Source organism: Mustelus asterias, chromosome 18 (genome assembly GCF_964213995.1).
Source record: "Mustelus asterias chromosome 18, sMusAst1.hap1.1, whole genome shotgun sequence".
Classification (NCBI taxonomy): domain Eukaryota; kingdom Metazoa; phylum Chordata; class Chondrichthyes; order Carcharhiniformes; family Triakidae; genus Mustelus; species Mustelus asterias.
The window spans coordinates 80,595,753-80,621,659 of NC_135818.1; the positions used below are offsets into that span (position 1 = coordinate 80,595,753).

Sequence of the window (25,907 nt, forward strand, 5' to 3'; positions counted from 1 at the left end):
GATTAGCAGGGTAAATATGTGGGGTTACAGAGATACGGCCTGGGTAGGATTGTGGTTGGTGCAGACTCGATGGGCCAAATGACCTCCTTCTGCACTGCAGGGATTCTATGGATTCTATTTCCAAGTCAGGATGGTGAGTGACTTGGAGGGGAACTTGCAGGTGGTGGTGTTTGCATGTATCAGCTGCCCTTGTCCTTCTAGATGGAAGCGGTCGTGAGTTTGGAAGGTGCTGTCTAAGGATCTTTGGTGAATTGCATGCGACAATAATAAATCAAATCAAGTCAAAACTCTGAGCATCAGTGGGCAGGTTATTTCTAAGTGCTGCTTGATAGCACTGTCAACAAAATCTTCTATCATTTTGCTGATGATTGAGAGTAGACCCATGTGGCAGGAATTGGCCAGATCGGATTTGTGGACATGACGTATCTGGGCAATATTCCACATTGTCGGACAACTGCCAGGATTATGGCTGTACAGGAAGAGCTTGGCTCGGGGCACGGCTAGATCTGGAGTACAGGCTTCCAGTTTTGCAGCTGGGATGTTGTTTTGGCCCTCAGCCTTAGCTTTATCCAGTGCCTTCAGCTATTTCTTGACATCAGGTGGGGGGAATTGAATTGTCTGGCAAGTTTTCAGTGAATTAGCACACGCAGGAAGACTGAGGATTGGTTGTCATCAAGAAAGTGTCTTCCAGCGATATCCCTTGTGTGCCATTCACGGCAGTCGCTCTCAAAGGTATCATAGAATCCCCACAGTGCAGAAGGAGGCCGTTCAGCCCATCGAGTCTGCACCGACCACAATCCCACCCAGGGCCTATTCTCATAACCCCATGCATTTACCATAGCTAGTCCCCCTGATGCTAAGGGGCAATTTAGCATGGCCAATCCACCTAACCCGCACATCTTTGGACTGGGGTAGAAAAAAAAAGAGCAATACTGATATTCCAATCCCTGAAGACTTGAAAATCTCACTACCAAATAGATAAGCCGCAGTACAGCTACTAGCGCCTGTGAAAGCTCTGCAAATAGTACTGGGAGCCACTGGGTTCAGGAGAAGAAGAGTTTTTATCAGAATAGCCAGCTGTGGCTCAGTTGGCAGCACTCTCTTCTCCTAGTCAGGAAGTTCTGGGTTTAACCCCACTCCAGGGATTGAGCACTAAGATTAAGGCTGATCCTCAGGTGCAGCACGGAGGGAGTTCTGCATCACCCAGGGTGCTGTCTCATGGATGATGTGTTAAACTGAGGCCCCATCATGGCTGCTTGGGTGGATATAAAACATCCTCACGCGCTCTTTTTAGGAAGAACAGGAGTGTTATGTCTGTGCGGAGTCTGCACGTTCTCCCTGTATCTGCGTGGGTTTCCTCCGGGTGCTCCAGTTTCCTCCCACAGTCCGAAAGACATGCTGGTTCGGTGCACTGGCCATACTAAATTCTCCCTCAGTGTAACCCGAACAGATGCTGGAGTGTGGCGACTCGGGGATTTTCACAGTAACTTAATTGCGGTATTAATGTAAGCCTACTTGTGACACAAAAAATAAACGTTAAACTTGTAATTTTTAAAGTTACATCCTGACAAATACTTATCCCTCACAAAAAAGCAAATTAAATCAGCTTTATCTCATTGTTAGTTTGTAGGAGCTTGCTGTGCACAAATTGACTGCTGCTTTTCCTAAAACAGTGACCATTTCAAAAGCAGCTCTTTGGTTATAAATCCCTTTGAGACATTCAGTGGTTGTGAAAAGAGCTCTATAATTGTACATCAGTTTTTTCTTTATATTAAAATGATCCTTGTATACATGGTGTGAAGGAACTGGAGTACTCAGCTTTCTGCTGTAGTGTTGTACACTGTGTAAGAAGCACTGGACAACAATTTGCACATATCGGGCACATCAGCAGGAATTGGTTAATGGCAACAGTCTGTCCTTTCATGCGTTTTAAAAATGCAGTCAATACAAAAAAACAAAAGACCTTTGAAACTCTCTGCAGTGAATGGGAGGACATGATTAATGGGACCTGGGCGCTTATCTGGGGCACATTTTATTTGTTCACCCCGACAGGTCTCGTAAATGCTGTGCATCATTCATTACCTCACTGTAATTGGGAGCAGGGAGGTGACACATTCCCAGGCCCACTGCCAGCAGTGTTCCTTCGCTGGCTGATAGATGATGGACATGGGTTACACCTCTCATTTCCCAGAGGGAGAGACACCCAAGCTCTGTACCGCTGCCTGCAGTCTAGTCCTCTTACGTGAAGAGATCGGAGAAGCTGAGTTTAATCTCTTTGGGGCAAATGAGGGGGGATTTAGTCGAGGTGTTTAAAATTCTGAGGGGTTTTGATAAAGCAAGTGGGCAGCAACCGCCCCCAGTGGTAGGAGGGTCCGTGAGCAGAGGACGCAGATTTAAGGGGATGGGCAAAAGGAGCAGAGGGAAGATGAGGTAGGGCGGCACGGTGGCACAGTGGTTAGCATTGCTGACTCACAGCGCCAGGCACCCCGAGTTCAATTCCGGCCTTGGGTCACTGTCTGTGTGGAGTTTGCACATTCTCCCCGTGTCTGCGTGGCTTTCCTCCGGGTGCTCCGGTTTCCTCCCACACTCCAAAGATGTGCGGGTTAGGTTAATTGGCCATGCTAAATTGATCCTTAGTGTCAGTGGTTAGCAGGGTAAATATATGGGGTTATGGGGATAGGGCCTGGGTGGGATTGTGGTCGGTGTGGATTCGATGGGCTGAATGGCCTCCTTCTGCACTGTAGGGATTCTATGAGGTGAGTTTTTATTTCTGCAGGGAGTTGCGATCTACAATTCACTGCCTGAAATGGTGGCGCGACCAGACTCTCTGCTTAGGGAATTTGATTTATATATTTGGAAAAGAGCACATTTGCAGGGAAACAGCAGGCTGAATGGGAATAACCGGATAGCTCCTTCAGAGTTGGCACAACTCCTCCCATCATAAGTCAGAAGTGGGGATGTTCACTGATGATTGCGCAATGTTCAGCATCACTCGTGACTCCTCAGATACTGAAGCAGTCCATGTCCAAATGCAGCCAGACCTGGACTATATCCAGGCTTGGGCTGGCAATTGGCAAAGAACATTTGCGTCACACAGGTGCCAGGCAATGACCATCTCCAACAAGAGGGAATCTAACCATCATCCCTTGACATTCAATGGCATTACTGTCACTGAATCCCCAACGATCAACATCTTTGTGGTTACCATTGACCAGAAGCTGGTTACCAGCCATATAAATACTGTGGCTACAAGAGCAAGTCAGAGGTTAGGGATCCTGTGGTGAGTAACTCACCTCCTGACTTCAAGCCTGTCCACCATCTACAAGGCACAAGTCAGGAGTATGATGGGATACTCTCCACTTGTCTGGATGAGTGCAGCTCCAACAGCACTCATCAAGCTTGACGCCATCTAGGACAAAGCATCCACTTGATTGGCACCACATCCACAATCACTCACTCCCTGCACCACTGACGCGTGATAGCAACAGCGTGTACCACCTACTAGGTGCACTGCAGGGACTCACCAAGATTCCTTTGATAGCACCTTGCAAATCCACAACTCTACCAATTAGAAGGTGAAAGGCAGCAGATGTATGGGAATGCTACCATCTAGAAGTTCCCCTTGAAGCCACACGCTGTCCTGACTTGGAAATATATCGTCATTCCTTCGCTGGGTCAAAATCCTGAAACTCCCCCTCCCCCCCAAACCTAACAGCACTGTGGGTGTACCTACACCTTGTGGGACTGCTGCAGTTCAAGAAGGAAGCTCACCACCACCTTCTCGAGGGGAATAAATGCTGGCCTAGCCAGCGACGCCCACATTCCCATGAATTCATAATAAAACTGAACTGGCAAAGGTTCGCCATGAATAGTTTCTAAGAGCCATGGAAAAGAAAATGGAGAAAGAGCAGAATCGAAGCTTCGTGATATGGTGGAGGGCGGGAGTCAATAAATGACAACGTTTATCGATGATGCACAAGGCAAAAGGAGACAAGTTTTGCAAATAAAAGAACGATTCCAGAAGAATCCGTGCTCCAATTTCCTCCCACAGTCCGAAAGACGTGCTGGTTAGATGCATTGGCCATTCTCCCTCAGTGTACCCGAACAGGCACCGGAGTGTGCCAACTCGGGGAATTTCACAGTCGCTTCATTGCAGTGTTAATGTAAGCCTATTCGTGACACTAATAAATAAACTTAAAACTTAAACATAGAATCCCTACAGTGCAGAAGGAGGCCATTCGGCCCATCGAGCCTGCACTGACAGCAATCCCACCCAGGCCCTATCTCCATAACCCCATGTATTTACCCTGCTAATCCCCCTGACACGAAGGGGCAATTTAGCATCCCCAAACCACCTAACCTGCATGTCTTTTGGACTGTGGGAGGAAACCGGAGCATCCAGAGGAAACCCATGCAGACATGGGGAGAACGTGCAAACTCCATGGGGTGGCACGGTAGCACAGTGGTTAGCACTGCTGCTTCACAGCTCCAGGGACCTGGGTTCGATTCCCGGCTTGGGTCACCGTCTGTGTGGAGTTTGCACATTCTCCTCGTGTCTGCGTGGGTTTCCTCCGGGTGCTCCGGTTTTCTCCCACAGTCTAAAGATGTGCGGGTTAGGTTGATTGGCCAGGTTAAAAATTGTCCCTTAGAGTCCTGAGATGCGGAGGTTAGAGGGATTAGTGGGTAAATATGTGGGGGGGATTGTGGTCGGTGCAGACTCGATGGGCCGAATGGCCTCCTTCTGCACTGTAGGGTTTCTATGATTTCTATGATTCCATACAGATAGTGACCCGAGGCCGGAATTGAACCTGGGACCCTGGCGCTGTGTGGCAGCAGTGCTAACCACTGTGCCACCGTGCATGTGGTTACCTGTATGCGTATGTGGTTACGTCAGAATAGCAGAGGAGAGGGGAAGCAAGGAATTCTTCCAGAGAGAAGGCACCCCGGGCTGGGATTGTGAGGGATGAAAGCTATCGTGGTGCAGTTTACATGTGTGAGGAGACTGTGAACTTGTCACTGTGTCCACATTGGACATCATGGCTCTCTCCCCACAAGAGAAAGGACACAGTGGCTTTCCAAAGCTGCCTGGCGCAAGCTCTGAAAAGCAAGCGGGTGCTGTGTCCGGATCAGGGTAGCGCTCCTGTTTCCCCCTCTCCCTGCCTCACTCACCAGAGGTTTGAAATGAGAGACGCTGCCTCTCACACATTGCACTGCAACAGGGATTAGTGCCCTCCTCCATGACCTGAATGTACGAGCCGTGTGTGATCCGAGCCTGCGGGGCATCATGTAAATTCTGCAAATGTGCTACTTCCAGGAGCCAGTGTGTTGCCCCAGCAACAATCTCCAGATGCATCGGCTTTGATGAAATGCCAAGCAGGGCACGACCATTCGGAGACTCTCATCCGACCCACAGGACATTTCTTACAGCTTCATCTCAATGGGTGAAGAGAATAAAGGAAGGTCAGCGAAATGAGGATGTGACATTATCCACCAGATTGATCAGTCGGGGGGATTAAACTGTGCATGCGTTGAAAGCATAAGCAATACTCACAGTGCCACAGAACCCAGCCTCTGTGTTGTGCTGTGCATCTGGAGTATTTCACACAGCAGACCACAGTAGCGATTTACATTTATATAGTGCCTAAACATAGTGAAATGAACCAAGGGGCTTCACTGGAGCATATAATCTGACATCAAGCCAAACAGGGCAACATTAATACGGGTCAAAGAGTGAGGTAGTGAGGAGGAGAGGGTGTGTGGAGGGAATCCCAGAGCTTAAGGCCCAGGTAACTAAAGCACAGCCGCCAATAGTGAAGAATGAAAAGTGGGCATGCGCCAAAGTTTAGTTTAAGTTTATTTATTAGTGTCACAAGTAGGCTTACATTAACACTGCAATGAAGTTATTGTGAAAATTCCCTAGTCGCTACACTCCGGCGCCTGTTCGGGTACACTGAGGGAGAATTTAGCCAATGCACCTCACCAGCACGTCTTTCCGACTGTGGGAGGAAACCGGAGCACCTGGAGGAAACCCACGCAGACACGGGGAGAATGTGCAGACTCCGCAACAGACAGTGACTCAAACTGGGAATTGAACCCGGGTCCCTGGCGCTGTGAGGCAGCAGTGCAAACCACTGAGCCACCGTGCCGCCCAGGACGGAATTAGAGGTGTCTCAGAGGGTTGTGAGGCTGGAGCAGGTTACAGAGGTAGGGAGCACCAAGGCAGCAGAAGTTTTTGAAAACAAGGCTGAGAATTTGAAAGAAAAACAGGGGGTGTTGCTGAATCACAGAATTGTTATGGGGCAGAAGGAGGACTCTTGGCCCCTGGTGTCTGCACTGGCTCTCCAATGAGCTTTCTGGCTAGGTGCCATCAGTATCATAGAATAGAATCATAGAATCCTGACAGTACAGAAGGAGGCCATTCGGCCCATCGAGTCTGCACCAACCCTTCGATAGAGCATCCAGACCCTATCCACTTAACCCCACACATTTCCCTTAACCTACACATCTTGAGACACGAAGGGGCAATTTACCATGGCCAATCAACCTACCCTGCACATCTTTGGATTCCCCTGCCTTTTCCCTGTACCGCTGCGCGTTTTTACTATTGCAGCCAGTAGGTCAATGAACCCTGAGGTGATGGGGCAATGGGACCGGGTGCACCTGGAAGAGTGGATTCCTTGAATCCCGTGTTAATACTGATCTATGAGTGAAGATTCCTCCTTGCCTCTTTCAGCAGAAAGCACATGATCCAACGTGGGGAGAGAACACAGCTAACACTTGGAGCCTGGATGACTCTTTGTCAGACTCTTCACCGTGAGCTCTGACGTAGCGTCATCCAGACTCAAAACATTGGCTCTATTCTCTCCCTGATAGGGGGATGCCGGCATTGGACTGGGGTAAACACACAGTAAGAAGTCTCACAACACCAGGTTAAAGTCCAGCAGGTTTATTTGGTAGCACAAGCCACTAGCTTTCGGAGCGCTGCTCCTTCATCAGGTGAGCACTCACCTGATGAAGGAGCAGCGCTCCGAAGGCTAGTGGCTTGTGCTACCAGATAAACCTGTTGGACTTTAACCTGGTGTTGTGAGACTTCTTACTCTATTCTCTCCCCAGAGATGCTGTCAGACCTGCTGAGATTTTCCAGCATTTTGTGTTTTTGTTTCAGATTCCAGCATCTGCAGTATTTTGCTTTTAACTTGATCCCAATGTGCCCATCGTTGGTAACTTATTGTTTGCTTGGAGATATAGTGGGTGTGAACAGTAACTTGCAGATTGGAACCAAAAGAGAAAATGCTAGAAAACCTCAGCAGCTCTGGCGGCACCTGTAAGGAGAGAAAAGAGCGGACGTTTCGAATCCAGATGACCCTTTGTCAAAGCTGGGTCACCATCCATTTGATTTGATTTATTATTGTCACATGTATTAACATACAGTGAAAAGTATTGTTCCTTGCGCGCTATACAGACAAAGCATACCATTCATAGAGGAGGAAAGGAGGGAGTGCAGAATGTAGTGTTACAGTCACAGCTAGGGTGTAGAGAAAGATCAACTTAATGCAAGTAAGTCCATTCAAAAGTCTGACAGCAGCAGGGAAGAAGCTGTTCTTGTGTCAGTTGGTACATGACCTCAGACTTTTCTATCTTTTTCCCGTGGGAAGAAGGTGGAAGAGAGAATGTCCGGGGTGCGTGGGGTCATTGATTATGCTGGTTGCTTTGCTGAGGCAGCGGGAAGTGTAGACAGAGTCAATGGATGGGAGGCTGGTTTGCGTGATGGGTTGGGCTACATTCACGACCTTTTGTAGTTCCTTATGGTCTTGGGCAGAACAGGTGCCATACCAAGCTGTGATACAACCAGAAAGAATGCTTTCTATGGTGCATCTGTAAAAGTTGGTGAGTGTCGTAGCTGACATGCCAAATTTCCTTAGTCTTCTGAAAAAGTAGGTGGTCAGCTTTGACAAAGGGTCATCTGGTCTCGAAACGTCAGCTCTTTTCTCTCCTTACAGATGCTTTCAGACCTGCTGAGATTTTCCAGCATTTTCTCTTTTGGTTTCAGATTCCAGCATCCGCAGTAATTTGCGTTTTAATTTGCAGATTGGGTTGCCAGAAACTATTGTGTGTGTGAGTTTTTCCAAAGTAACATGGCGGTGGGGGGGGGGAAGAAAACATTCCTGACGTGCCTTCCACGACCGAAGCACTCAACAGTCAATGAGGTACAATTTGATGTGTCATCACTGGTGAAACTAGGAAGGGAGGGAGATGACTGCGTTAGATGATAATGGGTGTTAGCAGTAGCTGAATCACTTATTAGTTCTTGATATTTATATTTAGTGTCAATTATCGAATTCCTACAGTGCAGAATGAGGCCATTCAGCCCATCGAGCCTGCACCAACAACAGTCCCACCCAAGCCCTATCACTATTTACCCTGCAAATCTCCCTGACACCACGGGGAAATTGAGTATGGCAAATCAAACTAACCCGCACATCCATGTGACGAGCTAAGCCTTGAGGGCATTTGCTCTCAACAGCAAGATGTCAGCCTATTTCTGAAACTTCATTCCACTGGAACAATTTATCAACCATTCCTGCGTACATTGACTGCAACTCTTCTTCCTGCGTGAGTGTAAATGAGAAATCTCCTCTCTGAGAAAAGAAGCGAGGCAAGTTTTTTACACAGAGGGTGGTGGGTGCCTGGAACTCGCTGCCGGGGGAGGCAGTGGAAGCAAATACGATAGTGAGTTTTAAGGGCGTCTTGACAAATACATGAATAGGATGGGAATGGAGGGATATGGTCCCGGAAGGGTAGGGGTTTTAGTTTCAGACGGGCAGCATGGTTGGTACAGGCTTGGAGGGCCGAAGGGCCTGTGCCTATGTTGTGATTTTCTTTAATAAAAGCAAATTACTGCGGATGCTGGAATCTGAAACCAAAAGAGAAAATGCTGGAAAATCTCAGCAGGTCTGGCAGCATCTGTAAGGAGAGTCCAGATCACCCTTTGTCAAAGCTAAAAGGCACAGAAAGTGGGAGAAATATCTCCCACTGTATAAATATCTCCCACTTTCTAGCTTTGACAGAGAATCATCTGGACTCGAAACGTCGTCTCTTTTCTCTCCTTACAGATGCTGCCGGACCTGCTGAGATTTTCCAGCATTTTCTCTTTTGGTCTATGATTTTCTTTGTTTTTTTTTCATAGAATTCATAGAATCCCTCCAGTGCAGAAGGAGGCCGTTCGGCCCATCGAGTCTGTACCAACCACAATCCCACCCAGACCCTATTCCCGTAACCTCACATGTTTACCCTGCTTATCCCCCTGACACGAGTGTCAATTTAGCACGGCCAATCAACCTAACCCGCACATCTTTGGACTGTGGGAGGAAACCGGAGCACCCGGAGGGAGCCCACGCAGACACGGGGAGAACGTGCAAACTCCACACAGACAGTGACCCGAGGCCGGGAATTGAACCCTGGTCCCTGGCGTTGTGAGGCAGCAGTGCTAACCACTGTGTCGCCGTGCTGCCCTTTGTTCACTATCAGTTGCCTAGTTACTGTCTTCAACACCAATAGGTCAGTTGGTATCACAAGAAATGGCTGATGAGTGTTGCAGCCAATTCTGAAAGGATTCTGGTCTCACTTTTCCACTTTGAGCAAAATGAATAGTCAGTGCACCTTTGCCTGTCTATCCGTGACCTTCTTTTCCTGATTGAACTCCCCAAGCTGAATCTTCCCCGAAGGTGCTGATTAGGGACCCTAAATTGTTCATCCCCTCTTGAAGCTCTGCCATTTTCCACTGCCACAGGCTCCCTGAGCTAATCCCCTGTTCTGACTCCTTGAATCTTATAAGCCCCCTGAGCTTATTGAGTGCTCTGAGGAGGCCCCCGAGCTTTACTTAACCCCCTCCTTTTGATTGTAAGAGTCAGTTAGGCTCTAATGTCACTCAATCCAGTCAAAATCCCTCTTAAACTCTCTCCGTGAACTTACTGATTTTCCACCATCCTTAACTTGCTGTTGTTTCCCCTTCTCTCTCTTTCCCAGCGTTCAGGCAGGTAGTTTTCTGACTTTTAACCCCACCCCCTTAATCTTGGCAAAAGTGAACCCTTAGTAACACCTTTAAATGCTGGTAGCGGCACAGTAGCACAATGGTTAGCACTGCTGCCTCACAGCGCCAGGGACCCGGGTTCGATTCCCGGCTTGGGTCACTGCCTGTGTGGAGTTTGCACGTTCTCCCCGTGTCTGCGTGGGTGTCCTCCGGGTGCTCCGGTTTCCCCCCACACTCCTTGACTCACCTGATGAAGGAGCAGCCCTTTGAAAGCTCGTGATTCCAGCTAAACCTGTTGGACTTTAACCTGGTGTTGTGAGACTTCTTACTGTGTCCACCCCGGGCCCACACCGACATCTCCACATCGTAGCTCCCACGCTCCGAAAGACGTGCTGGTTAGGTGCATGCTAAATTCTCCCTCGGTGTACCCGAACAGGTGTCAGAGTGTGGCGACGAGGGGATTTTCACAGTAACTTCATTGCAATGTTAATGTAAGCCTACTTGTGACACTAATGAATAAACTTAAACTTAGTAATCCTGGGTTGAAAAAAAAATCCATAAAACTGGTTTTAAAAGTCCATGTTGAAATTATCAAAATGTTTCCATGTTGAAATTATCAAAATGTTTCCCTGATGGAGTGTTGCTGGACTCACTTGGGGATCCACTCATCACCTTTAACAACGTACCGGCAGGTGGGATATTTAAATGAGACTTTCCCTTTAAGACTGATCATAATATTGTGACAGCCTCTTTAACCACGCTCAGATGTAAAGTACATATAGTCCTGTTCTCATTTTGCTTCAGTGGATAATTAGTTTGCGAGACATATTTTAATGTTAATCCAGCTGCCACATGTTGACAATCTAATTAATTTTGACACTGTGTGGCCCTGGTGTGTGTCATTCTGTGGCAGTGAGGGCCTGGCTTCAGTTCAAACCTCATTGTTCTTCATAATTTAAAAAAATTTTGTGTTACTGTCAGTGCTCGCTCCCAATTTTCTGACTGCCCCTCTCACCGTGTGCAATCCGATGGGCTCCGTCTTACCCAGCCATTCCCCCCTTGCTTCCAAAAAGAATTTAATAGACCTTGCTGCTTGGGAACAGGCCATGTGGCCCAGTTGCTCAATGACGGTAGTTACGCTCCACACATCCTCCTCCCACCCTCACTCCACCAACAGAATCATCCCACCTTAGCTGGGCTGGCAAAGACCTCATAGAATTATAGAATTCCTACAGTACAGAAGGAGGCCATTCGACCCATCGAGCCTGTACTGACCACAATCCCACCCAAGCCCTGTTCCCGTAACCCTTCATATCTACCCTAGCTAATCCCCCGGACACTAAGGGTCAATTTAGCATGACCAATCCACCTAACCCGCACATCTTTGGAGTGTGGGAGGAAACTGGAGCACCCGGAGGAAACTCACGCAGACACGGGGAGAAAGTGCAGACTCCACTTGTGGGGGAGGTGGTGGAGGTAGATACAATTGTGACTTTTAAGGGTCGTCTGGACAAATACATGAGTAGCATGAGAATAGAGGGATATGGTCCTCGGAAGGGTAGGGGGTCTTAGTTCAGTTTGGCAGCATGGTCGGTACAGGCTTGGAGAGCTGAAGGGCCTGTTCCTGTGCTGTGATTTTCTTTAATAAAAGCAAATTACTGCGGATGCTGGAATCTGAAACCAAAAGAGAAAATGCTGGAAAATCTCAGCAGGCCTGACAGCATCTGTAAGGAGAGAAAAGAGCTGACGTTTCGAGTCCAGATGACCCTTTGTCAAAGCTAAAAGGCATGGAAAGTGAGAGAAATATCTCCCACTGTATAAATATCTCCCAATTTCTATGCATTTTAGCTTTGACAAAGGGTAATCTGGACTCGAAACATCAGCTCTTTTCTCTCCTTACAGATGCTGCCAGACCTGCTGAGATTTTCCAGCGTTTTCTCTTTGGTCTGTGATTTTATTTGTTCTTTTTTTCATTGAATTCATAGAATCCCTACAGTACAGAAGGAGGCCATTCGGCCCATCAAGTCTGTACCGACCACAATCCCATGCAGACCCTATACAAATACATGAATAGGATGAGAATAGAAGGATATGGTCCCCGGATGGATAGGGGGTTTTAGTTCAGTTGGGCAACATGGCCGGTGCAGGCTTGGAGGGCCGAAGGGCCTCTTCCTGTGCTGTGATTTTCTTTGTTCTTTGTTCTCCATACAGATAGTGACTGAGGCCGGAATTGAACCTGGGTCCCTGACGCTGTGAGGCAGCCGTGCTAACCACTGTGCTACCGTGCCGCCCCAGCTGATGGTCCAAAGAGTGTGGAGGAGTTTAATCCCCGTCCCTCTCATTACCAAAGCCTCAAAAGACGCAGCCTTCTGCTGCAGGATGCTCCCTTTTAGCCTTGCAGGGAAGAAGTACACATTCTAGTTATCTGTGCAATTATTGCTCACCCCCCTTTGAACCCAGTGTTACTGCTGTTCCTTCATGATAGTCACTCCGTAACCATTTATCACCTCCCGGATCTGCACTCTCGTTTTCATAAGAGCGTGCTGTGTCTTTGTGATAGAAAATAGATTAGTTTATTTTCTGTAAAGAAGATGCTATCTTCACGTGGTACCAGATCTTCCAAAAGCAGCGGCTGGCAAACTAAAAAAAAACCTCGGGGTGCTGTGAATTTGAATTCTGATTTAATCAGACACAACCACCACTTAAAATGCAAAATTTATAAAATGACGTACACGGGAACAGGAGAGAAATCAATCCAAGCCTCGGCAGAGTCCAGAAAGGCACTCAGAGGATTGAGAGCGAGCACAGTCTTTGTACCTGGATGGTTTACACAGAAGCTTGGAAGATTCAAAGGCAGCGCTGTGTCTTTTTTATCCCCTCCCTTGAAGATGGCACATTAAACAAAGTTCTCCAAATCTTGCGTGTAATTCAGTGAGGCAAAAAGAAAAAGGGATGAAATTTAAATCAGAGTGCAAGCTGGTAGCGACTGCTCTGCAAATTGGTTGTTTAGCCAGCTTCTTTTGTAGGCGCCACATCAGAGCGAATTTTAATTAAAAATCGAAGTTGGTGTTTGAGAAGTTCCTCGCAGGTGTCACACTGCTTCGTATCCGACTGCCGCAGCTATCGGGGAAGACAGAACAGGCTGCCCGCCGCCTGCTCTTCCTCCCTGGAAAGGTGGAGACTGAGACGTGACCCGAGAGAGGGTTTTTAAATGATAATGTATTCAAGAGGCGGCTGGATATAACACTTGAGGCGAACGGGGGATCAAAGGTTATGGGGAGAAAGCAGGATTAGGCTATTGAGTCGGACAATCAGCCATGATCGTGATGAATGGCGGAGCAGGCTCGAAGGGCAGAATGGCCTCCTCCTCCTCCTCCTATCTTCTACGTTTCTATAACACAAGTGTAATGGAATATTCCCCACTTGCCTGAATGGGTGCAGCTCCACACAGCACTCAAGAAGCTCATCACCATCCAGGATAAAGCAGCCCACTTGATTGGCACCCCATTCACAAACATTCACTCCCTCCACCACCGATGCACAACATCTACAAGATGCTGAGCATGGACAGCCACAGGGGTGAGAGGGTGTCAGTTGGCTGGTTAGTCTGTTCTCCGGGACTTTGTCCGAGTTATTTTAGAAGTTGTAAGGTCCTCTAGCTATCACTCTGCACATCTGCTTACCCCTCTACCCAACCCTGGCCCCTTATACCCTGTATGCCACCTCCATTGCCACTCATCCAGTATCCACCAATGGCAGATCTCAGGAGCCATGGTGAGATGATAAAAAATAAACTTACAATATTGTAATAAATCTCTCACTCCTACACGCTTGATGAGGACAAAACCCTGATTTGTAAAATGCATTCAAACCTTTTAAATCTCTTCAGGTTGTTAATCTCTAATAAAAACAAGTAAGTAACTTATAAAAACAAAAAGTAACCTCATCAAATGCAGCTAATCCTTTCATTGCCTCTTTGACCTGTCAATCAAACTGTGAACTCAGAACTCCCTGCCGAGATAATCATAGGCTTTGACACTAAGCCAAGCATTTGTAATTCATGATAATAGCCCTTTGGAAGCTGCTGTCAAAGGATCCTTGGTGAATTACTGCAGTGCATCTTACAGATGGTACACACTGCTGCTATTGTGTGCCAGCGTTGAAGGGAGTGAAATTGTTCTGCTCTCCTGATTGACCCGAAACGGAACAGGACTAGCCATATAAATACTATGGCTACAAGAGCAGGTCAGAGACTAGGAATCCTGCGATGATTAACTCACCTCTTGACTCTCCAAAACATGTCTACCATCTACAAGTCAGGAGTGTGATGGAATACTCCCGACTTGCCTGGATGGGTGCAGCTCCAACAACACTCAAGAAGCTCGACACCATCCAGGAAAGAGCTGACGTTTCGAGACCAGACGACCCTTTGTCAAAGCACTTTGTCAAAGCTGACTTGAAACATCAACTCTTTTCTCTCCTTACAGATGCTGCCAGACCTGCTGAGATTTTCCAGCATTTTCTCTTTTGGTTTCAGATTCCAGCATCCGCAGTAATTTGCTTTTATCCGAGAACTCCCTTCCTAACAGCACTGTGGGTGTACCTACACCATATGGACTGCAACAATTCAAGGCGGTTCACAACCACCTTCTGAGGGGCAGTTAGGAGTGAGCAATAAATACTGGCCCAGTCAGCGACGCCCATATCCCATGAAGAAAAAAAAAGATTTGAATGGGAACATTGCCAGCAACCCCCCAATTCTAGCCTGCCGAACATCCCAATTTTAATTTCTCCGCTATGGTGGCTGTTCATTCAGCAGGCTAAACTCTGGAATTGCCTTCCTAAACCTGCCGGCCCCTCTACACCTCTCTCTTCTTCAACACGCTCCTTAACACATAGCGGGCGATTCTCCCATCCTGCTGCGCTGCTTCTGTAGCTCAGCGGTCCAGGAGACCCGAGTGGAGACCGTTTCACGGGCTCCCCACTGCTGGGAGTGATTTTCGTTCCAGCGGGGTTTAGTATAGCTTCCCACTTGAGGGGAGCCGGTGGTCCGACCCCGCTGGAGTGAAATGGGGGCAATCGAGGCCCCCCCAGAAGGGGGAGGGGTGGGCGCTCCCAAGGCATTGCCCACCTTGGCAGTGGCAGCCTGGTCCCCCTCGCACTGCCCAAAGGGCAAAGTGCCAATGCCCAGGGGGCACCTTGGAACTGCCCACCGGGCATAGGGCAGTGCTAACGGGGTGGGGCCTAATGGGAGCAGGGTGTCAGGAGCGAGTTCTGTAAGGGTGGGGGGGGGGGTCCCACTGCCACTGTGCACTTTGGGCTGAGTGATGGAGGGAGGCCAGCAAACGGGGCTGTCCATCGGGGTGGGGGGGGGGGGTGGTGTTAGGTCTGTGGGGAGGAGGGGCAGGGGTGTCGAGGCTGGGCCAGCGCTGCAGGCTGCGGGGGGGGGGCGATGTGGGGGGGGGGGTGGTGGTCGCATGGCTGACGTTGCGTGGGTCGTGGGGCTGGCCAGCAATCGGGAGTCTGGCAGTGCGGAGCCACTGCGCACTCGCCAATGTTAAAAGTGTGATCTCTGAATGAGAGTTATTGTTGAAGGGGGGGATTCTCGTGGAGCCTCAACCTCTTGTTAGCTGTTTAGTTGCTCATCACCATTCAGCCCTGGAAGTGGCAGGATTGCAGCATGACTTCGAATCGGAGATAACCCAATTAACGGACCGATAAATCTCTGACTGCAACTTTACCACCTGTTTTCCTCTTAGCAACAACAACAGCTTGCATTTATATAGTGTGCTTAACATGACAAACCACTCCAAGAAATCAGCATCAGACAGCTTGGAACGAGGTCACTTGTGCTGTTGTGTTTGTGCTGGCTCTCAGTAAGAGCGTTACCATGAAATCCCATTCACCCTGTTTATTTCCAACAACACTGCCGTTTATTTCTTTTCAAGGATTTCACAGAATCATAGAATCTACAGTACAGAAGGAGGCCATTCGGCCCATCGAGTCTGCACCGACAACAATCCCACCCAGGCCCTATTCCCATAACCCCACATATTTACTCTGCTAATCCCCCTGACACTAGGGGAAATTTAGCATGACCAATCAATCTAACCCGCACATCTTTGGACTGTGGGAGGAAACCGGAGCACCCGGAGGAAACCCACGCAGACACGGGGAGAATGTGCAGTCTCCGCACAGACAGAGATTTGTCCAATTCTCAATTTGAAAGTTACCATTGAAGCTGCATCCATCACCCTCTCAGACAGCGCCTCCCAGATCATCACAGCTTGGTGCATAAAAGAGAATGCCCACACCTCCACTTTCTCTCTTTGACCAAATATCTTAAATCTGTATTCTCTGGTTAGCAACCCTCCTGCCGCTGGACAGAGTTCCTCCCTATTGGCTCTCTCAAAATCCCTCATTATTTGAAAGCCTCCGCGAAGTAACACTCTCTGTTGGAAGGAGAAGAAATCCCAGCTCCTCTCATCTTTTTCAACCTTAAGCTTAAGTTTTTAAGCTTTATTTATGTCACAAGTAGGCTTACATTAACATCGCAATGAAGTTACTGTGAAAATCCCCCAGTTGCCACACTCCGGTGCCTGTTCGGGGTACACTGAGGGAGAATTTAGCAAGGCCGATGCACCCTAACCAGCACGTCTTTTGGAGGAAACCGGAGCACCTGGAGGAAACCCACGCAGACACGGGGAGAACTCTGCACAGACAGTGACCCAAGCCGGGAATCGAACCCGGGTCCCTGGCGCTGTGAGGCAGCAGTGCTAACCACTGTGCCGCCCTTAAAATGGCCCATCACAAACATGATCCTTTTGAGAGGCAACTCGCCCTCCTGTGCAGAGGCCTCCATTCAGGCCGGTGGAATATTGGCAAACCGTAATTCCTAGTCAGTGCATGTAACTGCGAAATGATTGTCGATGCCCCCAGTCACTGGTGCGACCCACCCCCAACAGGGCGAAATGTTAGTCGGAATCAAACCATCAGCTGATGCCGCATGGGAATACTTCTGTTCTGCAACATGTGGAATATGCAACAATTAAACTGTGCAATAAAGTGGATTGTCAATGATTACTCATTGGATTTCCCGACAATTGAAATCTGAGGACAATTGATCAGCTGTGACCTTTAAGAGGAAAAAAAAATTGCCCCAAATCAATGCGCTGGCATCCACTTCCATAACCTTTGTAGCAAAAATTTATCACTGTCACCTCAACAACAACACATATTTGTATAATGCAATCACGGTGCAGTTGATGATTGTAAATAAGAAAGGAACTGTGTTGCTTGCTATTGGGGCCATTAATTAAGTGAGTGCCGTTCCAGAATCAAAGCAACAGCATAAGTGTTTGGAAACATGACAGTGTTGATGGTTAGTTGTGGAGGTTTTGTTAAAGGACTTATAAACCATCATTAAAATCAATAAGCCTTGAGCAGTTTTATGCTGCGATTGGAGTTGTTTTGAAAATTTGATCATTTGCAACCCGAAGGAGAGCTACCATGTTGGAATCAAATCCCTGAACAGAGAAACTGTTCCAGTGTTTGCTAAGGGGCAAGATGGGGTGGTATGGTGGCACAGTGGTTAGCACTGCTGCCTCACAGCGCCAGGGACCCGGGTTCGATTCCCGGCTTGGGTCACTGTCTGTGTGGAGTCTGCATGTTCTCCCCGTGTCTGCGTGGGTTTCCTCCGGGTGCTCCGGTTTCCTCTCACACTCCAAAGATGTGCGGATTAGGTGGATTGGCCATGATAAATTGCCCCTTAGTGTCAAGGAAACTAGCGAGGGTAAATGCATGGGATTATGGAGATAGGGCCCTGGGTGGGATTATGGTCAGTGCAGACTTGATGGGCTGAATGGCCTCCATCTGCACTGTCGGATTCTATGATTCTATAAGGTATGGATGCAGCACATGCTCACCTTTTTAAAGAGGTGCGTGGCCATTTGAAAATGAATAACAGACAGATGCAACTAAGTTTGCATAGTACAAGCGAGCTATGGAAGAGTGGGTACCATTAAAACTAGTTTAACGTGGGGAGGTATCTAATAGAAATGAAGAGAGGACTGAAGATCATTGGTCTGTGGAATGATCCAATGCCCCATGATGAGATGATACTTAACTGCACTACTGGGGTTTTGAGTTGGAAATAAGGGTTGTGCAGTGGAGATGTAGGAATCAATAAGCTGGTGTTTTGCATTTTTGTTTCATTATCCATTGGCCATCAGAGAATGTTTGTGCAGAGTATTCCCTCAGGGCATCACGGCAGCCAGATAGAATGCATGACAGCATAATGGGTGGCACAGTGGTTAGCATTGCTGCCTCACAGTGCCAGGGACCCGGGTTCAATTCTGGCCTCGGGTCACTGTCTGTGTGGAGTCTGCACGTTCTCCCCGTGTCTGCGTTGGTTTCCTCCGGGTGCTCCAGTTTCCTTCCATGGTCTGAAAGACGTGCTGGTTAGGTGCATTGGCCATGCTAAATTCTCCCTCAGTGTGTACCCGAACAGGCACCGGAGTGTGGCGACTAGGGGATTTTCACAGTAGCTTCATTGCTGTGTAAGCCTACTTGTGACACTAATAAATAAAATAGAGTTGATATGGACGGTGAAGGAGTAGCTGACGGTTGAGCTATCCTCTACTCTCACAGAAACATTTTGTGTTACTGTGCTATGACGGGAAGATATATGTGAAGTTGAAAAGTATTGTTGCATTGTTAATCCCCATCCCTAGGACAGTCTCTCTAAAAAATCAACTATGGACGCACACTGCATAAAGAATGATGTTCGTAAACTCCCCCTGGAAGTATTAATTTTATCAAGGCAGATGTGTGTTTTTAATTATTTGTTCTTGCGATGTGGACAATGTTGACAAGGCTCATTGCCCATTCCTAATCAAGGACCCCACGCACCCCCGACATTCTCTCTTCTACCTTCTTCCATCAGGAAAAAGATACAAAAGTCTGAGATCACGTACCGACCGACTCAAGAACAGCTTCTTCCCTGCTGCCATCAGACTTTTGAATTGTCCTATTATATATTAAGTTGATCTTTCTCTACACCCTAGATATGACTGTAACACAATATTCTACACCCTCTCCTTTCCTTCTCCTCTAGAGAGTCATAGAGGTTTACAGCGTGGAAACAGGCCCTTCGGCCCAACTTGTCAATGCCGCCCTTTTTTTAAACCCCTAAACTGGTCCCAATTGCCCGCATTTGGCCCATTTCCCTCTATACCCACCTTACCCATGTAACTGTCTAAACGCTTTTTAAAAGACAAAATTATACCCGCCTCTACTACTGCCTCTGGCAGCTTGTTCCAGACACTCACCACCCTCTGTGTGAAAAAATTGCCCCTCTGGACCCTTTTGTATCTTAAACCTATGCCCTCTAGTTTTAGACTCCCCTACCTTTGGGAAAAGATATTGACTGTCTAGCTGATCTATGCCCCTCATTATTTTATAGACTTCTATAAGATCATCCCTCAGTCTCCTACGCTCCAGAGAAAAAAGTCCCAGTCTATCCAGCCTCTCCTTATAACTCAAGCCATCAAGTCCCGGTAGCATCCTAGTAAATCTTTTCTGCACTCTTTCTAGTTTAATGATATCCTTTCCATAATAGGGTGACCAGAACTGTACACAGTATTCCAAGTGTGGCCTTACCAATGTCTTGTACAACTTCAACAAGACGTCCCAACTCCTGTATTCAATGTTCTGACCGATGAAACCAAGCATGCTGAATGCCTTCTTCATCACTCTGTCCACCTGTGACTCCACTTTCAAGGAGCTATGAACCTGTCCCCTAGATCTCTTTGTTCTACAACTCTCCCCAACGCCCTACCATGAACCGAGTAAATCCTGCCGTGGTTCAATCTACCAAAATGCATCACCTCGCATTTATCTAAATTAAACTCCATCTGCCATTCGTCAGCCCACTGGCCCAATTGATCTAGATCCAGTTGCAATCCGAAATAACCTTCTTCACTGTCCACTATGCCACCAATCTTGGTGTCATCTGCAAACCTACTAGCCATGCCTCCTATTTTCTCATCCAAATCGCTATGTACTCTATGAATGGTATGCTTTGTCCGTATAGCATGCAAGAAATGATACTTTTCACTGTATCCCAATGCATGTGAGAATAAATCAATCAAAGATCGAAAGCAAAATCAGAAAGTGGTTCTGGTCCTACATACAAATTAGGAGCAGGAACCAGCAGTTCGATCCCTCTCGCCTGCTCCCTCGCTCAATAACACCATGGCTGATCTGATTGTAACCACAATCCCACATTCCGCCTGACCCCTGATAACCTTTCACCCCCTTGTTAATCAAGAATATGCCTAACTCTGCCTTAAAAATATCCAAAGCCTCTGAAACATGTCCTTATCCTGAAACTTCTGCAGTCCCATGGTGATGGCATTCCCATAATGGTGTTGGGAAGATAATTCCAGGACATTGAGTCAATGATGATGAAGGCTTGGTGAAATGTGTCCTAGTCAGGCGCTGGTCTGTGACTTGGAGTGGAACCCGGATGTGTCATGGTGTTCCCATGACATTGCTGCTCTGGTCCTTGGTTCTAGAGGACATAGAGTGGGGAAGTGCTGTTGAATTAACCTTGGTGAGTTACTGCTGATCATCCCAGTAGATGGTATGGACTGCAGCCACAGTGCGGCAGTGGTTTTGATTTGATTTATTATTGTCACATGTATTAGTATACAGTGAAAAGTATTGTTTCTTGCGTGTTATACAGACAAGGCATACCATTCATGGAGAAGGAAAGGAGAGAGTGCAGAATGTAGTGTTACAGTCATAGCTAGGGTGTAGAGAAAAATCAACTTAATGCGAGGTAGGTCCATTTAAGGGTCTGATGGCAGCAGGGAAGAAGCTGTTCTTGAGTCAAAATTGGTACCTGACCTTAGACTTTTGTATCTTTTTCCTGATGGAAGAAGGCAGAAGAGAGAATGCCCGGGGTGCGTGGGGTCCTTGATTATGCTGGCGGTGTAAGGCGTGGGTATAGAATCCAGTGACAGGGACACTAATCAAGAGCACTGCTTTGACCTCGATGGTGTGGAGCTTCTTGAGTGTTGCTGAGTCTGCATCTATCCATGTGAGTATTCGATCAGCAGGCCTGATTTGAACCTTGTAGATGATGGACATCCTTGAACAGGTTAGCAGGTGACGTTGCCATCACAGAGTTTTGAACCTGTACCCTGACCATCTAGCCATGTTGGTGATGTGACTGACTAAGTTCAACCTCTGGTCAGTGACGACGCTCCAAAGATCACCATGGTGGAAAAGTTGCTGATGGTCTTGCCACTGAAGGCCAAAGGGGAGTGACTGGACATGCTCTTTTTCAAGTTGGTTCAGCGTCAGCCCTCAACACGAAACTGACTCGGTTTAGAGGGATATGGGCCAAACGCAGGCAGATGGGAACTAGTTCAGTTTAGGAAATGTGCTTGGCATGGCCAAGTTGTGCTGAAGGACCTGTTTCCATGCTGTTTCTCTCTATGACTCTATGCTTACTATATGTAGTGTAAATGCTACCCACTAACTGCCAGCCCAAGTTGAAATGATGCCCAGTTACTACATTGTGCTGCTTCGTTATTGAACACTGGCTAACCATCAGCACCCAACCCCAATCCTGACCGCACAACGCGGGAGAAAGGTCATTGATGAAACTGCTAGAATTAGAGGACCTTCCCTGAGGTTCTCCAGAACAGTGACCCAGAATGTGGTGACCAGCCTCTATGATAACGATTTTCTTTTGGTAACACTTGTGTTATTTTGACCCTTCGCACCCCACATCCATTAATCTTAGTTTAGATGGCATTCCTTTGTACTAGACTTGGTTAACTTAAACTTGAACATTCACAACTGTTGCCTCGATGGGGTGAACAGTTACTCCCGCCTCCTCCAGGCTATTCACCTCTTCCACTCATCTCTGGATCAAGCCTGTGACAAGGCCTGGAATCAAATAGTTCTGGAAGAGCGTTTGATGCACTTGGAAGAGCAGATTGGTTGGATTTGGTTTGATCTGATTTGATTTATTATTGTCACATGTATTAGTATACAGTGAAAAGTATTTCTTGCATGCTACACAGACAAAGCACACCATTCATAGAGAAGTAAAGGAGAGGGTCATGAATGTAGTGTTACAGTCATAGCTAGGGTGTAGAGAAACATCAACTTAATATAAGGTAGGTCCATTCAAAAGTCTGATGGCGGCAGGGAAGAAGCTGTTCTTGAGTCGATTGGTACGTGACCTCAGACTTTTGTATCTTTTTCCCGATGGAAGGAGGTGGAAGAGAGAATGTCCGGGGTGCGTGGGGTTCTTAATTATGCTGGCTGCTTTACCGAGGCAGCGGGAAGTGTAGACAGAGTCAATGGGTGGGGGGCTGGTTTGTGTGATGGATTGGGCTACATTCACGAGCTTTTGTAGTTCCCTGCGGTCTTGGACAGAGCAAGAGCCATACCAAGCTGTGATACAACCAGAAAGAATGCTTTTTATGGTGCATCTGGTACTTGCCAGGATCTTGCAGCTCAGCAAAGTGTTGACTGCAAAAGTAAACAGCCAGTTTCAGTGATGCTTACTGCTGTAAAAAAAACCCACAAATGCTGGAAAACCTCTGGCAGGTCTGCAGCAACTGTGGAGAGAGAAACCGAGTTAACATTTCAAGTCTGCTTCAGAGCGAGAGAGAGGGAGAAAGTGATGGGTTTTATACTGCTTAAGAGGGGGTAGAGCATATGGAGCAAAATAGAAGGTCAGGGATAGTTTTTAATGTTTATTTATTCGTGTTAATTATTAAAATCCTGCCCGAGGCTAACGGAGAATTCCATTCTGTGAGCCTCGCTCACCCCGAATTCTGGGCGGTAAAAGATTTCCTTTAAGATCTTATTGTAGGCTATGTACCACTGGCACCGATTGTAACACGGAATTTTATTAACAGCATCTGATTCAAGGTGTCTCATGGATGTTCCCCGACTTCAGCTTTGCCTGGCTGGTTGACGAAGCAAAGAAAAACATGCCGCTGGAGCTGGACTTCCTGAAAGAGGGCCACAACGCAGAGGTCGTGGCTGGCATGCTTAAGCACTTCCGGTATCTTAAGGTACGAACTTCAGAGGTTTATTCACATGGTCTCCAACCAAAATGTAGAGTCATAGATAGAGCCATAGAGGTTTACAGCATGGAAACAGGCCCTTCAGCCCAACTTGTCCATGCCGTCCTTTTTTTTTAACGCTAAGCTAGTCCCAATTGCCCGTGTTTGGCCCATAGGTGCATTGACCCGAACAGGCGCCGGACTGTGGTGACAAGGCGAATTTCACAGTAACTTCATTGCAGTGTTATTGTAAGCCTTACTTCTGACTAATAAATAAACTTTACTTCAACTTTATACCCATCCGACTCATGGAACTGTCTAAATGCTTTTTAAATGACAAAATTGTACCCGCCTCTACTACCACATCTGGCAACTTGTTCCAGACACTCACCACCCTCTGTAAAATTGCCCTTCTGGACCCTTTTGTATCTCTCCCCTCTCAGCGTAAACCCATGCCCTCTAGTTTTAGATTCCCCTATCTTTGGGAAAAGATGTTGACTATCTTGCTGATCTATGCCCCTCATTATTTTATAGACCTCTCAGATCACCCCTGAGCCTCCAGGGAATAGAGTCCCAGTCTGTTCAGCCTCTCCTTATATCTCAAACCATCAAGTCCCGGTAGCATCCGAGTAAATCTTTTCTGCACTCTTCCTAGTTTAATGATATCCTTTCTATAATAGGGTGACCAGAACTGTACACAGTGTTCCAAGTGTGGCTTTACCAATGTCTTGTACAACTTCAACAAGACGTCCCAACTCCTGTATTCAATGTTCTGACCAATGAAACCAAGCATGCTGAGTGTCTTCACCACTCTGTCCACCTGTGACTCCACTTTCAAGGAGCTACGAACCTGTCCCCTAAATCTCTTTGTTCTACAACTCTCTCCAACACCCTACCATTAACTGAGTAAGTCCTGCCTTGGTTCGATCAACCAAAATGCATCACCTCACATTTATCTAAATTAAACTCCATCTGCCATTTCATCAGTCCAATTGGTCAAGATCCCGTTGTAATCCTAGATAACCTTCTTCACTGTCCACTATGCCTCCAATCTTGGTGTCATCTGCAAACTTACTAACCATGCCTCCTAAATTCTCATCCCAATCATTAATATAAATGGCAAATAACAGTGGACCCAGCACCGATCCCTGAGGCACACCGCTGGCCACAGGCCTCCAGTTTGAAAAACAATCCTCTACAACCACCCTCTATCTTCTGTCATCAAGCAAATTTTGTATCCATTTGGCTACCTCACCCTGGATCCTGTGAGATTTAACTTTATGCAACAACCTAGCAGTATTGATTCAGGAGAATGTAAAATTGCTGGAGAGAGAGACATGATGTCCTTGAGGGGGGCAAATGGCCTCCTTCTGTGCTGCAATCATTTAATGATTGGCATTATAATTTAAAACTGATAAAATGGTTTTGTTTTAGTTCCAAAGGGCCATTGTGTCACCTTTAGATTATTGAATTCACCCAGATGTCACCTCTATTCAAAATTACTTTGCTTAAAATCTGTTTCTCAGAAGAGTAGCAGCCCACAGTGAGGAAATATTAGGATTGAGAATTAAGAAAGGTAGTTTTCTGTGATGCCTCTATATTCCCAACAGCATCTCCACATCTATCCCTTTATATCTCTTGATTCCCCCTCCTGACCCTCGTCTGATCCTCTCTTGAGGTTTTCTTGGTCCATTTAGTTTATCGCAGTCTCTGTATCTGCTCGGCGCAGCCGTCCAACCGCAGCATGCCTCTGTCACCATGAGAATCCCTAAAACCTACTCCATATCGTTGAACTGGAAAATATATTCTATTCAGGCCTTGCTTCATACAACACTGCCCCATTTTAAGTTATGCAAAGCCGATTCAGTCATTTGGAAAATTAAGTCACCTCATGAAACTGGATTTCACCTGCAACGTGACCTCTGGACTGACCTCTGAACTGTGACTAAAAATGGAACCATGTGGGTAACGATTTCAGATCGTTTGTTTTACTTCCTGTCTGCCTCTCAGTATGGGGCTGGGAACAAAAACTTGAGTTTTTATTCATGATTTCTTTCATTAACTGTTCGCCTTCTACATTGCCTGGCCAGGCCGATGCCCTCGTTTTCCAACAGCAGGTTCAGCCTCAGTATCGTCTTTCCCTTCAGTGACAAGGTCCCTGCCAGGAGGTACCAACCCCCAAACCCTCTCCCTCACCCCATTCACCTGCTCCCAGGTCTCTTTATAGAGGGAAGAGACTTCTAAATGACCAAAGAGCAAAGAAAATTACAGCATAGGAATAGGCCTTTCGGCCCTCCAAGCCTGCACTGACCATGCTGCCCGACTTAACTAAAATCCCCTACCCTTCTGGGGACCATATCCCTCTATTCCCATCCCATTCATGTATTTGTCAAGACACCCCTTAAAAATCACTATCGTATCTGCTTCCAATATCTCCCCCGGCAGCGAGTTCCAGGCACCCACCACCCTCTGGGTAAAAAACTTGCCTCGTACATCTCCTTTAAACCTTGCCCCTCGCACCTTAAACCTAGGCCCCCGAATAATTGACTCTTCCACCCTGGGAAAAAGCTTCTATCTAAATTCAACCCATCGACAACAAAGACATTTGATAACACATCTGTGGGCAATTTGCATTAATAAATTCAGGGGCAGGTCTGTCAGGAACTACAAAATTTGTCTGCAGGACTCCGGGATATATACATTGTTGTATATCGGAGAATGAGGCTGGGGATAATGGAGGGATTAAAAAATGGAGCTTTATTTACAGGTGTCTGTTCTCTTAC

At 47.1% G+C, this 25,907-nt stretch overlaps 1 protein-coding gene across 2 annotated transcripts in view; it reads left to right on the forward strand.

Annotated features, from left to right (window-relative positions):
• The window catches only part of adck1 (aarF domain containing kinase 1), a 490,953-nt gene that overhangs the window by 276,427 nt on the left and 188,619 nt on the right, over positions 1–25,907 (forward strand). For both annotated transcript variants that reach the window (XM_078234382.1, XM_078234384.1), the window contains exon 7: positions 22,975–23,133. In XM_078234382.1, coding sequence (XP_078090508.1) covers positions 22,975–23,133 — 159 coding nt within the window. The remainder of the gene's footprint in view (positions 1–22,974; positions 23,134–25,907) is intronic.